At 33.4% G+C, this 19,423-nt stretch overlaps 1 protein-coding gene across 2 annotated transcripts in view; it reads right to left on the reverse strand.

The window, feature by feature from the left end:
- The window catches only part of LOC113505096 (irregular chiasm C-roughest protein-like), a 94,100-nt gene that overhangs the window by 43,389 nt on the left and 31,288 nt on the right, over window positions 1-19,423 (reverse strand). For both annotated transcript variants that reach the window (XM_026887612.1, XM_026887610.1), the window contains exons 2-4: window positions 6,244-6,668; window positions 2,862-3,012; window positions 1,396-1,476 (exon numbers count right to left, since the gene is read on the reverse strand). In XM_026887612.1, the coding sequence (XP_026743413.1) occupies window positions 1,396-1,476; window positions 2,862-3,012; window positions 6,244-6,585 (574 nt within the window). In that variant the 5' untranslated portion in view covers window positions 6,586-6,668. The remainder of the gene's footprint in view (window positions 1-1,395; window positions 1,477-2,861; window positions 3,013-6,243; window positions 6,669-19,423) is intronic.

Raw genomic sequence — 19,423 nt, forward strand, 5'->3', positions numbered from 1 at the left:
TAACGATTAAAACTCAATAATATTATGTTATCATTACAAATCAACTCAAAAGATGTCATCGTCGATATTGACGATGTTTTTTATGCAAATTTTCCTTTGGCAGTAAAATTCTCAGAATACCTACGCAGCTTTAATGTACTTCAGATAGTAATGAATTTGCATAGGAATCCTGAGAATTTCAATAGCATTTAGTCAAAACTAAAATCTAATTAATGTATTTTAATTGCGCTATAACAGCAAACAATGAAAATCATCATCGTGGTTACGCGACGATTAACACGATCATTGGTTAATTTGATAGGTGTCCATTTTTTGTTCCAGTCAAAACTAAATGCTATTTACTTTTTCTAGCTATTTGCTAAGATTATGAAGTACCCAAATAAAATAGACAATTACAAAATTTCGGAAACCTGAAATTGTAAACCACAATTTTTGAGGAAACGAACCAGAACTACCGACTCATTAAGGCTTAAAAAGGAAACAAAACATCACCTATTTTTCCCTAAACCCAATTCGAACAAATTAAAGCAATTTGATGAAACACAATCCACAAACAAGGAACATTTTGGACGTTGAAGCCAACATTCAAATTATAATTAAAACTTTTCGAAACTCTTGCAGGTACTTCTCATGGCTAGTTCGTTTAACAGCCCAATTACACAGGAATAGACACAAAACATCGACTTTCATTGCAGTAGTAAAGTATTGTGGAAGTAGAGCCTTATTTAGACTTGAGCTATAAAAAGTGAGTCATTAAACAGTTTGAGTGCTACGTTAATGTTTTATCCGGGGATTCAAAGTGATTGTTGTACTTGTTGTTTTCTTGGAGTAGTTTAATGATTACCTGACCGATTTCCTGATACGATGGCTTGTTGTGCAAGGAGCTGCCAGATGTTCGTATTATAGTGCACAAGCGTGTGCAACACAGGTGCACTCTCTGTTCCCTTACTACCATTGCAAGATAGGACGACAATCACAAATAGTAGTACAAATAGGCTAAAAACCTTTGAGACAAAAAAATGGACACCAATCAAATTAACCAATGACCGTGTTAATCGCCGCATAACCACGATGATGATTTTCATTGTTTGCTGTTATAGCGCAATTAAAATACATTAATTAGATTCACGACATATGGTAGCCAGACGGATAGACAGTCAGACAAACATCAAAGCCTTAGTAATAAGGTGACGTTTTTACCCTTTGAGTGCTGAACCCAAAAAATAGTGGGATTATGAATAGAACACAAAAACTGCTAAGAAGTCTTCCTTTCTATGGTTTATCACCCAACTTTTAAACAGTATGTTCCATATTGTGATCTGTTCTCGGTATAAACACAAAATATCTACAAAAACTTAGCTTGTGTATTAAAAGAGAGTTTTTTTTTAAACTTACCTCTGGACCCGGAGCTGACTTGGCACTGATATATCGCATCATCATCCAAAGTCACTTCCCTGATGTCCAATGAGTAATCGCCTGAAACCAAAACAATCTATATTAAAAACTCCATACAATAAACTCTTCTTAAATATAACGCAGTTTGGTTAAACGTAAATATTTATCAGATTGTATAATAATGTATTATAGATTTAAAATTAAACGCATGACTCATTTCTCATTTTCAAAATTTACAGTTTCAGACTAAGGGATTAAACATTTTTTCGTTCATTTACAAAATAGAATATGATATAAGATATGAAACCTCAAAAATGAAAAGGAACTACAATTTTGGAACTTGATGACGATGTATGCTACTTAAGAATGTGACCTAAATTTTCTGTAAGGCTATTTTCGTGCCAAATTTTGTCAAATGTCAAGAAATGTACCTCCAAAAACATCCGTATCGTAGCTAACGATCTACTCTCGTTAAACTCTTTATTGCTAAGTATAATAATGTTCAATTTTTTATCGAAATTGGAATTCCATACAAGGTAGACCGTATAAACCGCCTTCAGATCTTTGTGGTTCTATGTATGGATTTCTATGCACTTGGCACAGGTTCGAACCCAACCCAGCGTACTTACTCAAATATGTGACTTTTTCTAAGATTTATGCATTTTTTTATCACGACATCACTGACAAACGATAAAGAAAAACGTGGTGAGAAAACCTTAATTCTATAGATGTTATAAAAGATCAATGTCGGATATCAGAATTGCCAACCGGTAGTGAGCTAGCTTGATGATCTATGAGAATTATGAAGCTTGTGCCTAGCTGGGCGAAAAATGTAGGCTGCATTTAAATAGTAAAGATATAATAAGACCATATGTAAAAGGCAAGCTTGAGCTAATACTAAAATTGTGTGAGTATTCTCTGAATATCTGCTATCCAGACTTACAGAAGCCGCAACGTGTAGATACTAAGCTCTGAAAATCAACACTAAAGCTCGCTACACATTCTCCATGAGACACGCCGAAAATTTCGAGTACATTGCCGTTGAACGTTTATCGCAAACCGGAATCAGGAACCTCAAATCACAGGCTTTTGCCAAAAAACATGAAAACTTCTAAGCATTTTGTGTTACAATTTTTGAAGTGAAACGTCAAGAGCTGAAGTTTTATGGCTCCAAATATGTCAGACTTATTCGCTATTTCGGAGGGTCTTTCATAAAAACACCCTTTACCTAATTTGTGTTTTCGATCCAAATTATTTACTGTCATAAATAAACAAACTACATAATTCAATTACTGTCCTTTTCATCTTTACAGACAACTACCTGAAAATTACCTTGTAAGGTACCTAATGTAAACATTTGACAGCATTTTTGATCCATCAGTTGAGCAGAAAACCAAACCACAATATCTTTCAAGGTCCTATCATCTTAACTATAAAACAGTATTACACGCTCCAAAACTACTCACCTTCCTCATCGCTACCGATCATCTTGTATCGCTCATATCCAGAGAGGTGTCGATGTGTTCCAAGTCCGAAGGCATCCTTCGTCCATTGCAGCTGGCCAGCTTTATTCTCCACTCGGCATGGTAAGGTTACTCTGGATCCCACCACAGCACTCTAAAACGATAAAAAAAAAAACAAAAATTAACAAACTTTGCAACCCCGACAAACATGTCTTAGAACATTTGCATATAATTCACCTTCAAGCTAATTTGATATTGAATAAAAAAAATGTAAGCTCGACTAACTTTTGATTGTAAGAAGTCGATTCTAACACATCACTATTTATTTGGAATTAAAAACCTGCCACACTGGAAATGTCATTTTACTGCCTCGAATTAAAAATCGGACTATAATTGAAATCGCTCAATTCGTTCAGGAGTTTTAATGCCACAGACAGAGAGACAGGCACGCGGACCATTTTTTTGCTTCGGGATTAAGGGATTAGAAAAAATACAAGCAAATTTATTAAATTGACAAATCAAAGACTAGCTTATCGAAAAAGAATATCATTCCGACATTATACAAAAATGAAAAAAAGGAGAGCAACATTTATTGCAACCAAAAATTAAATGTTCGAAAATTTTGCAATCAATACTGGTTCTAAAAACCGCGATGCCAGTGATGGACCATTAGGCGACCACACTTAGCGGTAGAATACATTAATCGTTGCAAATAATTGCTTCAGTATACGCAATAGGTATGAGCCTAAATGGCAAAATGCATTCAAGTATATTTGACGGATAAATAAATTTTCATACATTCGTAACTAATTAAAAAATTTTGTATTTAAAATACTGTCTTCTTTTATACAATGTAATCAAAGCATATAGGCAATTTGTATTTTTAACCCAATATTATGAAAATAAACAACCTCATGAAACTTTTTTTTTACGACTCCCGCAGTAAGTTATTTAATCCTTGTGTCGCGGGGGATTTACAAACATACAAATCACAAACACAAAGACACCCAGACTCAGAACAAGCTATCGTGGATCACACAAATGGTGGTTCTACGCGGGGATGGAACCCGCAACACGATGCGAAGTTGGTTTGGCGTGGTGACCTCAACCACTCGGCTATCCGTGCAGTCATATTATTCAACTTCGGAAATGAAGTGTACTTTCTATTTAAGCTAAAACTAATTCTAAAAAACAAATCTCTTCAGTAAATTTCCATCTCATTTTTTCAAAAAAATGACCATGTAATTTATAATTTTCAAATATGCTTCTATTTTACGGGTTGTAAGAACTTCATATATCACATTTCCAGTTCAGAAGCAAAAAAGAAAAAAAAAATCGCTATTCCAAAAATTGCTTTACATTGTAACATTAATTTAGGTTCCTTTCGTAAATCAAATATTCTGAGGTGAAATTCTGAGTAACAACAAGGTCCTAATATTATTTTTCTGAGCTAGTATACAGTTAACGTATAAAGGTCTGTATTGAATATCTGGTGATATTAAAAATTCCTTGCCTCTATCCTCTCGGGCCAAAACGGATGTTTGCATAGATGACAAACCTTTTCGAATTAATTCTATACCTATTTTCTGGTCCGGTTAGTTTGTGGGTCCTAATTTTTGTTGGGGTATTCCATCGTAACTTATTACATTATTGTTAAATTGAAATATATGTGTATAGCTATTGCTCGCAGCTTTGCCGGCCTTGATGGTAGTTGTAGGTAGAGAAACATAATTAATTAAGTCGGATAAAAGTCTCGGACTATGTAAATCAAGGTCTAGGACTAAGTCTACGGCCATGACTAAATCCATAACAAATTATATCGAAATCGGTTCAGCTATTTCAGCATAAAGAGGCAATAAACGTACATGCCAAACGAAGGTGGTAAAGGGTAAAAGATTCTACCAGTTTCAATATTATTAGTTTTCTTTATCAATATTCAAGCTATTGGTTTGAATGTACACCAAAATGGCCTTACGTATATTACTTTTAAATGTCCAACAGCGAGCACCAAAACCACTGTGTCGTTCTAACCAACGCATTTAACTAAAATAAACACGAATTGGGATTCATAAAACAAAGCCGATTAAAACAACACCACACTAAAACGCAATGGAATTCCCAATGAATCCACTATTAATATATTTGTCAGTTATGAAATAACTTAGTTCACATAGATTTTGTTCGGTAAAATATTCATTTGTCGAACTGAAATGCTTATTATAATGACTATAAAATTAATTTGTATGTACCAATGCCGAGTCTGTTGTGGTCCAAAAACAAACTGTTATTATACCAACAAACGATAAAATAATATTAGTGATGTTGGATGAGCGAATTTCGTGATAATTCAATAAAATTCATGTCTGGATTCCTGGAAGCTTATAATTTCGACTGAAAAGTATTTATTTGGTAGTAAATTAAATATGAGTTATTTTCGAAACGAATAAATTAATGAGTAGATCTTTAATAAATGGAAACAGAATTCACTGAAATGCTCAAATCAAAGCTCAAATAAAAAATGAAAAAGCTATGGAAAGCAAAAATCTATTTAGTCCGTCAGAGAAATAATTAAAAACATCATACAGGGTTTCGCCAATGTATAAAAAACAAAACTGGCGAAAATAAACTACTTATGGTCTGTCACGTAATGACTAAGTAAAATAAATACATAGGACGTTACGCGTAATTTTCGAACACTGTTTTTGATCAATTCACGTTTGCAGAAAAAAGTTGAAATATCCAAAATCATTGAAAAACTAATAAGACGATCAGTAAAAATATTGTCCTTGTCTCTATTTTTTTATTCCTTGCTTTTCTCTTAACCAACGGAATGCCGACTCTTGAGAAAAATTGTATTAATATGAGCTTAAAGATCCTATTTGTTGTAATAAATTATCTACTACTTGGCTTACGCTACTTAATTCAAGTCTAATTCGTTTGCTTGTATTTATTACACTATTCTCAGGATTAACTCCAGGAACTCTTAAGATAACTGAATTTAAGGCATCCTTAGCAACGATAATTTAGTCGTATACAGTAAATATGGACATGAAAATAATAAAATTTAAATAATTTATATTAGTTCGTATTAGCCTCGCCCTTCTATGAATGGATTTGTATGCAGATTGTGCAAGTTCGATCCCAACTCGGGCAAAGAACCAATGATAACTATTAAAAGTTATGTGTACTATTTTAAAACACTAATGTCATATTATGATGCCAAATATTGGATTCAGGAATCGCCAACCCGCAATGAGCTAGCCTGGTGATCAATGCTCGAACCTTCCTTATACGGGAGAGGCCTGTGCCCAGCAGTGGGACGTATATAGGCTGGTATTTTAGTATTTTAGGAAGAAAACAGTAACAAACAAACATAATTACTCACCTGATCTTGAGGTTCGATAGCAAATCTCTGTTCTCTGTACGCATTCACACAACTAATCAATACGTGAAACAAAAGAAAATACTTCATCACATTCATTTTTGACGGTATCCTTAATAAAAGGAACAAAGAATTGGCACTTCTACTTGTCACACGACATCTATGTTCAAAACTATTCGTTTCATTAGGAACACTTTTGAGTTCATTTTCATTCATCATATTTGCGTTTCGATAATGTTTCACATTAGTAAATTCAATATTATCTATTGCTCTATTTTGAACGTTATTAACGTCAGGTTCAGTATTTATATCATGTTTTGATTTGTTCGTTTCATTAGTTCCCATTTTGGTTAGTTTATTTGTTTGCAGTGATATTTCATTTGTTTTGTTTTATTTTCGACTTCACTCGAATGCTTCTTCTTCTGCATCTGTAACAAAGAAAAACAAATTTTAATTTTCTTTGCGGACATTTTCTTGTAATGAAGTACGGTAAGCCATTGAGCGTGGTAGTTATAGAGTATTCGTTTTACAGCCCGCAGGACGAGGCTATTCCATAAATCCGTCAGTGAAATAGCCTTCATTACCCTACACATCCTTTTTGCAATTCTCATAAAAAACATTCCCTCTTCGGAAGTTGGCTTTGAAATTACCCGGTTCTAGTTGACGAAATTCAGTCGCATTTCGTCTATCAAAGGAGACGCAATGAATCTAGGATTCTGGGTTAACATTTTCATTTCAATTTCTCTTTACGTAAAAATTGGCTAAAATAAAATACAAACACCCAAAGCCTTCTTAATGACCTATGAGCACGTCCGTTCAAAATAAATGCATGCATTCGTTTAAATATAAATTATGGATTTTTTAGATAAAATGTTATGGCACGAGGGAAATGGTACGAGAGCGGAATATCGGTCATTTTGTATAATTTATGTGGCACACCTGCACCGTGACAAGTGAATCGCAGCAGAAATACCACAAAATTGTTGATATATGACTAACATTGTACTGACGGTATTGTTGCTATGCATCCAAATATGAAGCGTTAGAATGATAAACCATAAAATCCTGTTAAAAAAACCGTCGGTAATAGAAAGAAAATTAGTTTCCGCATAGCTAAAACTTTAGTCCATAATCATAAATAACTAAAAGTTTGTGGTGCGCTTTCAAAATTCTATTCAGTACACGACAGCATAAACATGTCTTAACCATACTGTATTATAGAGGGGGGATGTTATGAATAAATCATTCTGGAGCATTGCAAAAGACGGCAATTTCTACTGCACCGGTTTATAGTTCTCGGACGGAAGGGGAATAGATATATTTATGTGCTTTAGTTGTGGTTGCAAGCGTCGGGAAATACTCGATAGTATTTCAAACTCTTGACGAGTATTAGCACGAGTCGTGAAAGATCTGACTGAATTTAAGAAGAGAATATTTCTGGTAATTAAATTATAGAGAGCATCCGTAATTTAATTATCTGATAAGATATTTTTGCAATGCTGAAAATATGGCTGGAATTAAAGTACTTTAGCTTTTGGCTGATTTGATGATAAAAAAAATGCATTTTAATTTTACAATCTCAACATTTTTTTTTCAATATTCAAATAACTAGTCGGTATTAATACGATTACCCAGTTTTATATCATAGATATTATTGCAACTTCATTACTGCATTCTTAAATAAAAAGAAACAGTCAGTGGGATGATAAAAAAAACCCAAACACACTTCATAGAAATAAATTCGTAGTAGCACCCGTACCAAAACTAACATTTGTCAGAATTGCATTTCGCATCCCTCTCTTACTGAACCCAATCTTTACTTTCAGAAAGAGACAAAGTACATAATATTACATGGCGCTTTTGTGGAGCTTCCTTTTAAGGGAGCTCGATCCTATTTTGATGCTTATTTTTAACTATTGGAAGAGTTCTTGTTACAAAGCATTGTCGACGTCGACGAAAGTTAATCTTGTTAACAAAATATGTTATAGGAAACTATTTTTACTTTGATCCGATTCTGTTAAAAATAATAATAATATGCAGTATTGTAGACATTGGTTGGTTTCTGTTGATCCTGGCCATTTAATATTGGTTATATCGTTAGTAAAGGTGATACTAAGGTTTAGCTGGCAGACAAAAACAAACAAGCCGATACAATTCATTTTCAGGATAATGAATCTTTATAACAGTAATCTTTATTTTTTAATGATTCTTGCACTTCTCCTTACTTTGATGATTATAATATTAATGACAAAAAAAACCCAATCGAAATTAAAATTTTACAAAGAGAAGGACAAAACAAACAAGGAAATCTCGTAACAGGAAAATGAACTTAGTAAACAACGAGAAAAGATAAATAGGATCGACAAAACTTAATCCTCAACAGACATTTGATATGGATGGCTTTCAAAAGCAAAGTTTCTGAGAATTTTCATCAAGCCCATGAAATTCATACAGGCTGATAATGAGTTAACAAGAGAAACCAAGAGAATGGTGAAGTCTGTTTCAAGGAGAGAAGGCAAGCATTTCGATGAGGCTCCCAAACTATGGAATTCCATTCAAAAAGATAATTCGCGTAAAACACAAAGCCTTGAGTTTCGTAGTGTGAGATACGGGAACAAAGTTAAGATGGGGAAGTTTAAAGTTAACCGACTTAATACTCCTTCAAATGTTGAGTGAGAATTTTAACATAATCAAATTTAATTTAGTGAGGTTGTTCATGAATACGATTTTGAGTTTTATAGAGACTCGTCACACGACTAGTTTTGATATCAAACTGAAGGCTTAATTCAAAACAATCAAAAATATGATCTTTTAATTCATAAACTGTCTTTATCCAACAGTATCTAAGGAACACTTAATAAACAAAAGATTTTCCTTGCAATATACTAGGCTTATTCAATTATAATTGTCAATTTTATCAATTAAATAACCCAATTGTATAATTTATAATTAAATTAAATTATAATATGATCTTGTCCGCATTTATTTTATTTTATTCCACTCGCGACTCCGACAGCCCGACGACAGCGGGTGAACCATTACATAATTTTACAAAAAAAAGTTATTATAGAAAGCAATAGTAGTTGTCCAAATTGAAACCTATATCCCCTATAAAAGATGTACGAAAAATATGCCTTACAAATTCTTCGTCCCTTCGGCATTCAAGCATGCCAATCTATCAAACCGTATGTCATTCCTGTCCACTTAGCTCTTGTCTGGATAATCCCAACAGACTATCTACATCAGTCCGTGGATTCTTTGAATAGTTTTAGCTAATTTAAGCTCTAGCTCCAGGAAAAGCTCAATTAAATTATACGGGTTTCGCAATTTGCATGGGTTATATTCATGATTAAAATATTATGCATATTCATACAATAGTTGCTTTGCGAAATAAGTTTTTGTACATGGTTATATTATCTCTGTTTGTATATGAATATTCCTGTGTTGTGTGTTTTACTTGCATAATTATTTATGTGGTGGAAGGTAATTACTCCCCGTTTTAATGAGTTCGGTTAAAGCAAACCTTTCTTTGAGTAACCGCGTAAAACACGGTACCCTGTTCATAGCTGATAATTTTTCGAAATTGTTTCCTGAATAATAATTTTCTACTAAACTTACGAACCAAAAATATCACCCTTTTAGTAAAAAGGCTCAACAAAAATCGAAGTCACTTTCAAGCTCCAAAAAATTTTGCATCATCAAAAAATAATAAACGAAAGAATATTTTATTACCAATGTTCCTTTTATTTCTCGAAAACATCATTATCTTTTTACGGAGTAAAAGGTCAAGATCCCTTTTGACAAAAGTATAATAGGTAACTAGATACTTATGCCAATGACCTTCGACGTAGGACTCTCGTGAAAAAAATATTTTAACAGAAGCATTCATTAGACAATATTGAGGCGCGTGATCAGTAATAAGACTCTTATTTATGTTTGATTCAATAATTTCGAAAGAAGGTATCCAAGTGGTAGGGTGTTTTAATTTTAGGGCGCAGCGTTTTTAAGGGTTCCCTACTGTGACTGTACTGAGTTTGGGTGTCGTTGTGCTTGTGATTTGAATGTTTAAAGTTTTCACAGACTAAAATTGTTGTTCGGTGCCTTTCGGTACCAGTTGATCTATAAATTCTAGGGTTTTCACAACTACTACCTATTATTACGGAACCCAAGGTGTCGCAAGTCTAAGGTAAAATGTACCTACTGTGTTTTTTGAAGATGGATGATAGGTTAGACAAGAGAACCACCACATAGTGGGTTCAAAAATTATGCCGTCCTCAATACCTTAAAATATTTTTTGAAGTATAAAAATGGGAGGACAATTTGCTACCAAAATAAAGTATTTTTCTTATACAAAGTTTCCAGCACGAAAGCGTAATCAAAACAAAGAGTCGCTTAAAACACGATACAAATCACATATCCTGTTACAAAAATAAACGCACGCGTAAGATATCCCCATTTATTTTTGCAACTGTATTTATCATTTGCACGAAGACAAAATATAACCCCAGAATGGGATACTTAATACTCCATATGAACCTCACACCAATAAATTAACAAGTGCACGTAAAGTAAGCCAAAATACAGCATTATTATGTTATTCATACCGCGAGCTCCGTATATCGTGATAAAGTTAACTTAGTTTATTTTATCATGTTCCTAGAAGTTTATGAGGAGCTCGTGGCTAAGCTATAACTGCATATGATCGATCACAGGTTAAGCTACGTTTGTCGCGGACGGTATGTAGATGGGTGACCAGCTTTGTCAGTACGAGTTCCTCCGAATTTCAGAAGGTAGGTACGTTAAATTGTGGGTCCTGCCTGTTATTCATAAATCTTTGACAGTCGTATCGGGTACTCAGTAGCTGGATAGTCTGATACGTAGTCTAATTAAGGGGTATCGTGTTGCCCAGGTAACAGGGTTGAGGTCATATATTCAGTCGCTCTTTGTAAAACACTGGTACTAAGCTGAATCCGGTTAGAATGGAAGCCGACCCCAACATAGTTGGGAGAAGGTCAGGATGACGATGAAGTTTCTAGGTGTTTATGAAAGACTTTAACTTAAAACTGCACTTGCATTTAACGCCCTGAAATAATTCCAAGAGATAATCTCTAATTCGACCACTGATAGAATTATTGCACACGAATGAATAGCTTGGATAGAAGCCAACTCTCCAAATAGAACGAACAGGCCCTATTGCCCTTCAAACGATATTAATTTTCAATATAAAACCCATAAAGTTCAAATTTCATTGGTTTCCGCCATAAAAATCGGAACGAACGAAATTCGACCTTATGATCCACGTGATAAGATCAGATCTTTTAATCCTATTGTGATTGCAATTACGAATAAAAAAAACGGAAGGCAAGGAAATACGGCTCCTAAAAATAAAAAAAGTAATTTGCAACGAAGTTAATGCAATTTACTTGGGCTTAATTTTGATAGACAGAATTTTTTGCAAGATTCTAAAAGAGAATTAGGTAATAAACGTTGAAATAAAAAGTGAGGGAATGCCTTTGAAAGGTAAACACAGGGTGATGCGTGATAATTGGATTAAACATGCTCGTCTTTATAACTATAAATCTTTATAGCTGTTGCCCACGACTTCGTCCCCGTGGGTAGAAGATTTATACCTGCCCTGTTTTTTTTTCACATTTTCCATTATATCTTCGCTCCTATTAGTTGCAGCGTGATGGTTTATAGCCTAAATCCTTCCTCGATGAATGGTCTATTCAACACAAAAAAAAAATTTTAATTTGGACCAGTAGTTTCTGAGATTAGCGCGTTCAAACAAACAAACAAACTCTTCAGCTTTATATATTAGTATAGAAGTATAGATACGAGTCTTTAAATGACCCACTGCTAGGCACAGGTCCCTTTTCTTATAAGGGTAGTCTAGAATATACTTTGCATTAGTCTATACACTGCATTTCTTAATACTCTTGTTTCAAATTTTAATTAATTGAAATAATCTAATTATGCCCTCAATTTAATTTCAAAAAAATATAGGATATACGCATTTATTGATTTCGCATTCATGAAAAATAAGGTAAGGAAAGAAAAAGGCATCAAGGATGAAATAAATGGAAATGGGCTTCGTCACTTATCGGTAAAAATGTACTGATAAGTGACGTCACTTTCACCGTATAGTCGAGCTGTTCCTAGCTGTGAAGTTCTTTTGCTAATTGTCTAGCTATAACGGTTCAAAATATACAGCCTGGTAACAGACGGACAGACAGACGATCAGACAACAGTGCTTCGGCTGCCTCACTCTAAAAAGGATTTAAAATTTATATTCTTTAATAATCGTAATACGTCCTCAAGTATTCGAGTCATTAGAAATAAAATTAACCAACGAAGCTTATTGGTGGAAAGCGAACCGTTTTCGAAATATAATAACTCTGTTTTCAGTATTAAGATTTCTTTAAATAAGAATTGTTAAGGGGCAATTAGGCATACTTAAATGCTATTAATAGACGCTCAAGGACCATTCGATGTGAGGGTTCCAGACCAAATATGAAGTGGGGAGTTTATTTATAATCTTTTAATAATATCGTTTCACATGAAACCGTCGCGTCGGTGCGGTTTTGCGGTCCGCGATATAATTTCACGCCAAATTTTCATTAATTTCAAATTATGTAATTGGATTTGCAATAATTTCGTAGTGTTGTTTTGGTCGTTGTTTTTCGATGGTCGTAGTGAAATGTTTTCGTGTTAAGTGGTGATACTTTTTTAATTTTCATGATATTGTCACGGTGTAATTTTTATACAAAAATTTAAGTGTGAATTACCTATGTTTAAATTTTTTTGCGTTATCCTTTGTTTAAAATCTAGTCTTTAAATGGAAAGATAAATAAAAAATAATGCATCATTTTTTTTAAAACAAAAGAAAATACGTTCAGTCATTCAAACAACGCAAAATAATTTCCAAACACAAAGTAATAGAAAATCAAAATCAACACAGGTTTTCAAACTACAAAAAATCTATAGCCATAAAAAAACATTATCAAAAAATTAATCGCTGCGATTTAAGTCAGTTCGTCTGAAACGCCTTTACGTTTACCCGTCAAAAAATCATAAAAAGAATTAGAGTACTCGTTGACAGATGTAAGTCTGCTCTATAGATTATTTATAGAGTTTTTATGGGAGCTTTTTCCTTGTGAGCGAGTGTATGAACGAAAATGTAATAACACTAAATGATTTCTCATCATAAGACATTTTATTACTCGAGGCAATATTGAATATTGTGAGAAATGTACGCGTTGATGCTTCTGGATTTTATTGGAGTGGTGTTAATAAATAATAGCAGCTTGTTGCTGTTTCCATGCAATGTAATGTATTGAGTTTTTGGAACAAGGAATATCATTGGGCTATTTAGGTACATTAATTGTAACTTAAATTTAGATCATTAGATATAGTATTTGTGGGCATTAAAGACTTGTTAATAGTACTTTAACTGCCGTTCAAATTAATTCAGAAAAATACAGTTAGCTTGAAAATAAAATAAAGGATGTTAAACATGGTGGCAATACATTCGAGTTTTTCTACGAGCATTGAAATTACAAGAATAAAAGACTGATATACTAGGAGCACTTCAGTTTACGGTTTTCTGTTCTGTTAACGCCGATTTGTATCAGCGGGAAAATACTTATTCCATCTCCACTCCGTCAAGTTTTAGTGTGATCTGAGTAAGTACAATACTTCTTTTATATTTAAAAAAAAATGACTTTCTCACTTAAATCATGGGTCTCAGAACAAGCATTCGTCTATCCCACAGACACTTTCTAACGCGAACTCGCATCATGTCGCGGACTTTGCGTTTGCGCGTTTACGCGCACTTGGCTCTCCATTCAGCCACGGCATGGCAAAGCTCACCAAAAATAAGTCAGAAAAGAATGCTCTTGTACTGCATCTAGCTCTTTTATTCGTCTATTCTCAGTCCACCTTTTCAAATAAACGTTCAAGTTTATATTCAACATTCATCGTAACCAGAACTACAAATACTATCAATAGAAAATCTAAACAGGTTTCAACCCTAATTACGTAGAGGAAATGACACACATGTTTAATGATATCTTTGCCAATATCCGCTATTTCTAACTTCGTTGTAATTAGACAGGTTGTCTTAATGGCTAAGCTTGGCAGTACTGGCATATCTAGTTATCTAGACTCAAAGGAAATTAATACACAAACTAGAATGTTAGAAAGGCAATAACCAGTTCAAGCAAATACCTGTATTAGGAAGTTTAAGAGCTAGGCTCAAAACGTCGTTTGAAAGAGATGCCTATATGCACATTGTATATTTCTGTCTCGCTTTGACTATTGTATAAAATATCGTTGTAGCGTTCGTGGTAGAGGGACTGAATGGTGGTGTGCCGTAAATGAGTTTTTGCTTGGAGAAAAAGCTGTTTTAATTTTCTATAGGCGTGGGTATGGTGAGATGGGAGAATTAATGGATAGATTGGTTGAAAACACCTGAAGAGCATTGAGGATGAGGGCTGTTTAATAATGTATATAAATAACTGTGGCTTGTTTGGTTGCAACTTGGTTTGTTGGAATACTTTTAAATTAGTTATACAAAGAAAATCTTGTGTTAGATAAATGGCTGCTTTCCTTAATATTTTGGTTTCAAATGTATTTTCGAATCTTTATACGTGCTTTTAGTAATTAATGATCGCTTGTGGATAATCACAATAGTGTTGTACTAAGTTGTCATCTGAATAACGCATTTATAATTTAAATTAACTGTTGCTCGCGGTTTTGCCTGACTTTTGGTTATAGCTGAAGAAACATTACTCTCTTTTAAGAAAGTCGGATAGCTTAAATGTTAATCCACGGTGTCAGGCTAATTCTATACCAAATTTCATAGAAATCGGTCCAACCGTTTGGAAATGAAAAGGTAACAAACAAATTCATACAAACTCACTCACATACTTTCGCACTTATAACATTACTAGCTGTTTCCCGTGACTTCGTCCCCGTGGGTAGAAGATATAAGTTATGATTTAATATGCCCTGTTTTTTTTCACAATTTTCATTGTATCTTCGCTCCTATTAGTCGCAGCGTGATGGTTTATAGACTTAAGCCTTCCTCAAAGAATGATCTATTCAACACAAAAAGATTTTTTCAATTTGGACCAGAAGTTCCTGGGATTAGCGCGTTCAAATAAACAAACAAACTCTTCAGCTTTATATATTAGTATAGATTGTAAAATATAAATAAATTACAATACTGGTCACTAAATAATATCAGGTTAAGTTTTATATGGTGTGAAATAATTTATTTATAAAAATCAATTTCATGTTATAAATAGGCAAATAATTTTATCACCGAATTATTATCCATCAAATTGTATTGGTTGTTCTCTCTGTCTTGATAAACCGATATTCCGAAAATACTTTATTTACAACATTACTTAATGAAGGATCAACCCATTTTTAGATCGGTAATTGACCTTTATTCCTCTTGATAAAAATAAAAGACTCAGAATAACACCTTAAGAATTGTTAAGTAAGAATTGGACACGTGTACAATGTTCCGTACAGTTAAATTGAAATCAAATAAACGGACTTTTCAAATGAAGTCGTCCTATAGTTTAATTATTTTGGGGTTCTTTTTAATAGTTTGTACATACCTACTTAGGCAAAGACTGATTCAGCATAATTTTTTAACACAAATAGGTATTTTTTCTAAGAAATCACTTTTTAACTATTTTTCATTTACTAAATATTATAAAATAAAAGTCTTAACCAAAAAATATTCACATTTCTATCATTTCATTTAAATAGGCTTTGGGAAAACCTCGTATTTGCAGCAAAACATCGTCACCCATCAAATTTATGAGCGTTCCAATGTTGCATAACCTCGATTTTATTTTTATAGCTTTATTATAATTAAATAAATCATCTGTTAAAATCATCAATCATCTGTCTAGCCATTACGGTTCCTAATGTAAAGCTTGGTGACAGACGGACGGACAGACATCGGGACCTCAATAACAATTTTACCCTTTTTGAACGTAACCCTAAAACTGTGAAAACACACTCGTATGTCAAGTGGCTTTTAGAAAATTGGTACAGATGATGACAAATTTCATTTTCCTGTTCTTATGTGAAGGCAATAGAGTCGGTATCAAGATATTGTATTGAGTTACATTTCGTGAAAGCTTGTCGGTAGGTCGTGTTTTTTACGTGACGGTACATTTTTGCTCTTAAATTTATGAAAAATGTGTTATAAATTGCAAACATTGCAAAAACACGTCGCAAACTAAATTTACAAAAAATCTATAAAAGGAAAAGACTCCCGTTCTTAGCAATGTAAGCCTTTTGTCGCGAGGCGTTTCACAAACGTTAAAATCATATGCACAAAGACAACCAGCTTATCTGATTTGAGAACCTTTGGCTGCTAATCTGATGTTAAAGTAAATGGTTATAATTATATACACTTATAAAAAAAAAACCGTTTAAATCTATACTTAATATATAAAACTGAAGAGTTTGTTTGTTTGAACGCGCTAATCTCAGGAACGAATGGTCCAAATTGAAAAATTCTTTTTGTGTTGGTTAGACCATTCACCAAGGAAGGCTTTAGGCTATAAACCATCACGCTGCGACTAATAGGAGCGAAGATACAATGGAAAATGTGAAATAAACAGGGGAGGTATAAATCATAACTTATATTTTCTACCCACGGGGACAAAGTCGCGGGGAACAGCTAGTACCTTAATAAAACATTAAAATAAAAAAAGTGTCACAAACCACTTGCGCATTTTTAATACAGCTGATCTTTTAATTTCAAAATAAAAAGATTTTGTTCCCGGAAAACTCTTTTAGTCGGTTTGGTGCCTTTTATGTCTCTATAAGTCATCGTTTACTCACAATATTTTTTGTAATTTTTTAAACAGCATTTTTTACCAATTAACCATAAGTACTGAATTAAAAGATAAAACAAAACTTATGAACAGACGTTTAAATAATTCTGTTTATTTTATGTCTTTAATTTTTGCTTAAAATAAACAATAATATGAGTTCTTTTCAAACATTCTACGAAAACTTTTTTTCTTCTGAAAAAAAAGAAACTTATTTTTAATTAACAAAAGTATTTTTAGTACTTTTGAAATATGTTTTAAAAATAATATAATAAGTTTGAAAGTAACACGTTTATATCTGGAATACAGAAAGTTTATCAACGTTAGTTTCATTAATAACCAAAAAATATAAATTATATTAGAAGTATAATAACTATCGTGAGACTGATTCATTATTAAATGATGTAACGGTTCACTCACGCGTATTTATCGGGGTAGCCCGACTTGCGACTAGGGATCGACTCGCGATCCCGCCGCGTCTGCTCATGATTAAGGACTCCGGTTGGGTCCGAAACTAGTCGGGCTACCCCGATAAATACGCGTGAGTAAACCGTTACATCATTTAATAATATATTAGAAGTTCGTAAATTTTTAATTTGATTCGTTAATGAACGTAAATGAAAAGAAGACCAGAAGCTGATGATACAAGAATAAAAATAATAATAATAAATGTGACTGGATACTGATGGCAAAAACTGTACAGGTAGTGTATCATTTATAAGGTTTTGTTGTTTATTTCCAAGAGCTATGCCTGAAAAAGGCTTATCAAAAACTGTTTTCAGCCTTTTACAGTACCTAAAAGTGCTTAGCGTTTAAATTCGATTACGATAGAAATTCCTAGTAAGTCACGGTTTCATACCAAAATTCAATAAAAGGCAAGGCCTACCCTTGGCGTTTATCCAACATTCATCATAGTAAATTAACCTGTTACTGTCAGAATGTATTAACTTTTATCGACGCTATCTGGCCGTTAACTCGGAGTAGTTCAAACAGTATGTTAAATCCATCTGCAATAACTAGTTTAGTGCAGTTAACTGCGAAGTAACAATCGTGAGACTTATTGGTTTGGTTCAAGTTAAAACGTTATAGCGATTTTTTTTGAAGTTTTTATTTTTATTAGTAGTTTTTAAACAAAACAGGGTCTGGTTTATTAAAGTTTTAGATTCATTGGGTTAAAATGTATCCCCATTATTAGTTCTTACGGTCTGCCTCTTACCAGGCTGTGTGTCATAAACTGATAGCTAGACTGTTGAAAAATTCACAAATTATGTATTTCCATTCGACACATTAAAAATACATTTCTATGCTAAAAACTTAACTAATTACCAACATTGATAATATTATTTTGTTTCCAATGGATTTTATTTAATACCATAATCTGATCGTGCAAAACTAAAAACCTACCGTTAGATAGTTTTGAAAAAGTCCAAGGAAACATTAAGGTTTTCGGTAGCAAAATGAAATTGATGTGCTAACAAAACGCTATCCCCCTCACTCAAAACTTTTACCACAATTTCAATTGAACCTATTCCCATGCATTATTCTAAAATACCCCTTACTCCTTAAACAAACAACTTTAAGATACTTGAAGTGCAATCAGCACGTTCTATTGCGAGGTATAGAGGTATGTTATTATAGCCAGGTGGATGCTGCATGCTACGTATCTTAGAGCCCAATGAAGAACTGAGGGTGTACCATCACATCTTTAAAATGTACGTGTGGAAGCGAGATAGAACGCTATATGATATAGTCGCATCTCGCTTCAACGATGCCAGTAGTTTTAGTTTGAGATTAAGTAGTGAACCCCCTATACTGCACGGTAACGATTATTGTGTGGTACAAGTGACGAAAGGCTAGATGATAAAAAGGTTCTAGTTAATTTATAACTACAGAAATCTTATCTTATTGTAGTGTTTCGTTTTCAATTAAACACAGCAAAACTATTTTTAAAGTTTTTCTGTTACTCTTATTAAGTGTGCCTAGTGTCAACTAGATGGCGCTGTTCAAGATTATTTTAGAATTGTGAAATCATTGTTTTGTTCCATATACTTGTATTCTTGACCGTCAAATTCAAAATGAACTTAGATAGAGCTGACAGAAGCTTGTTACAAGACTTAAGCGAGTTTGTACTGTGGCCATAGTTTCGCGCATGTTACACATAGTCTGACTAATTAGTCTGTAGTCGCAAGCGCAACCAACGAAGTGTTATTGAATTCCCCCAAAATACAGAAGTTTGAAAATGTGCTTGATAAATAACATTAGGGTTGCCTGTTTCTGTTGTCTTCAGAATACTGAGGCATGCTGTATCTTAAGTTTAA

Source organism: Trichoplusia ni, chromosome 24 (genome assembly GCF_003590095.1).
Source record: "Trichoplusia ni isolate ovarian cell line Hi5 chromosome 24, tn1, whole genome shotgun sequence".
NCBI classification, from domain to species: Eukaryota; Metazoa; Arthropoda; class Insecta; order Lepidoptera; family Noctuidae; genus Trichoplusia; species Trichoplusia ni.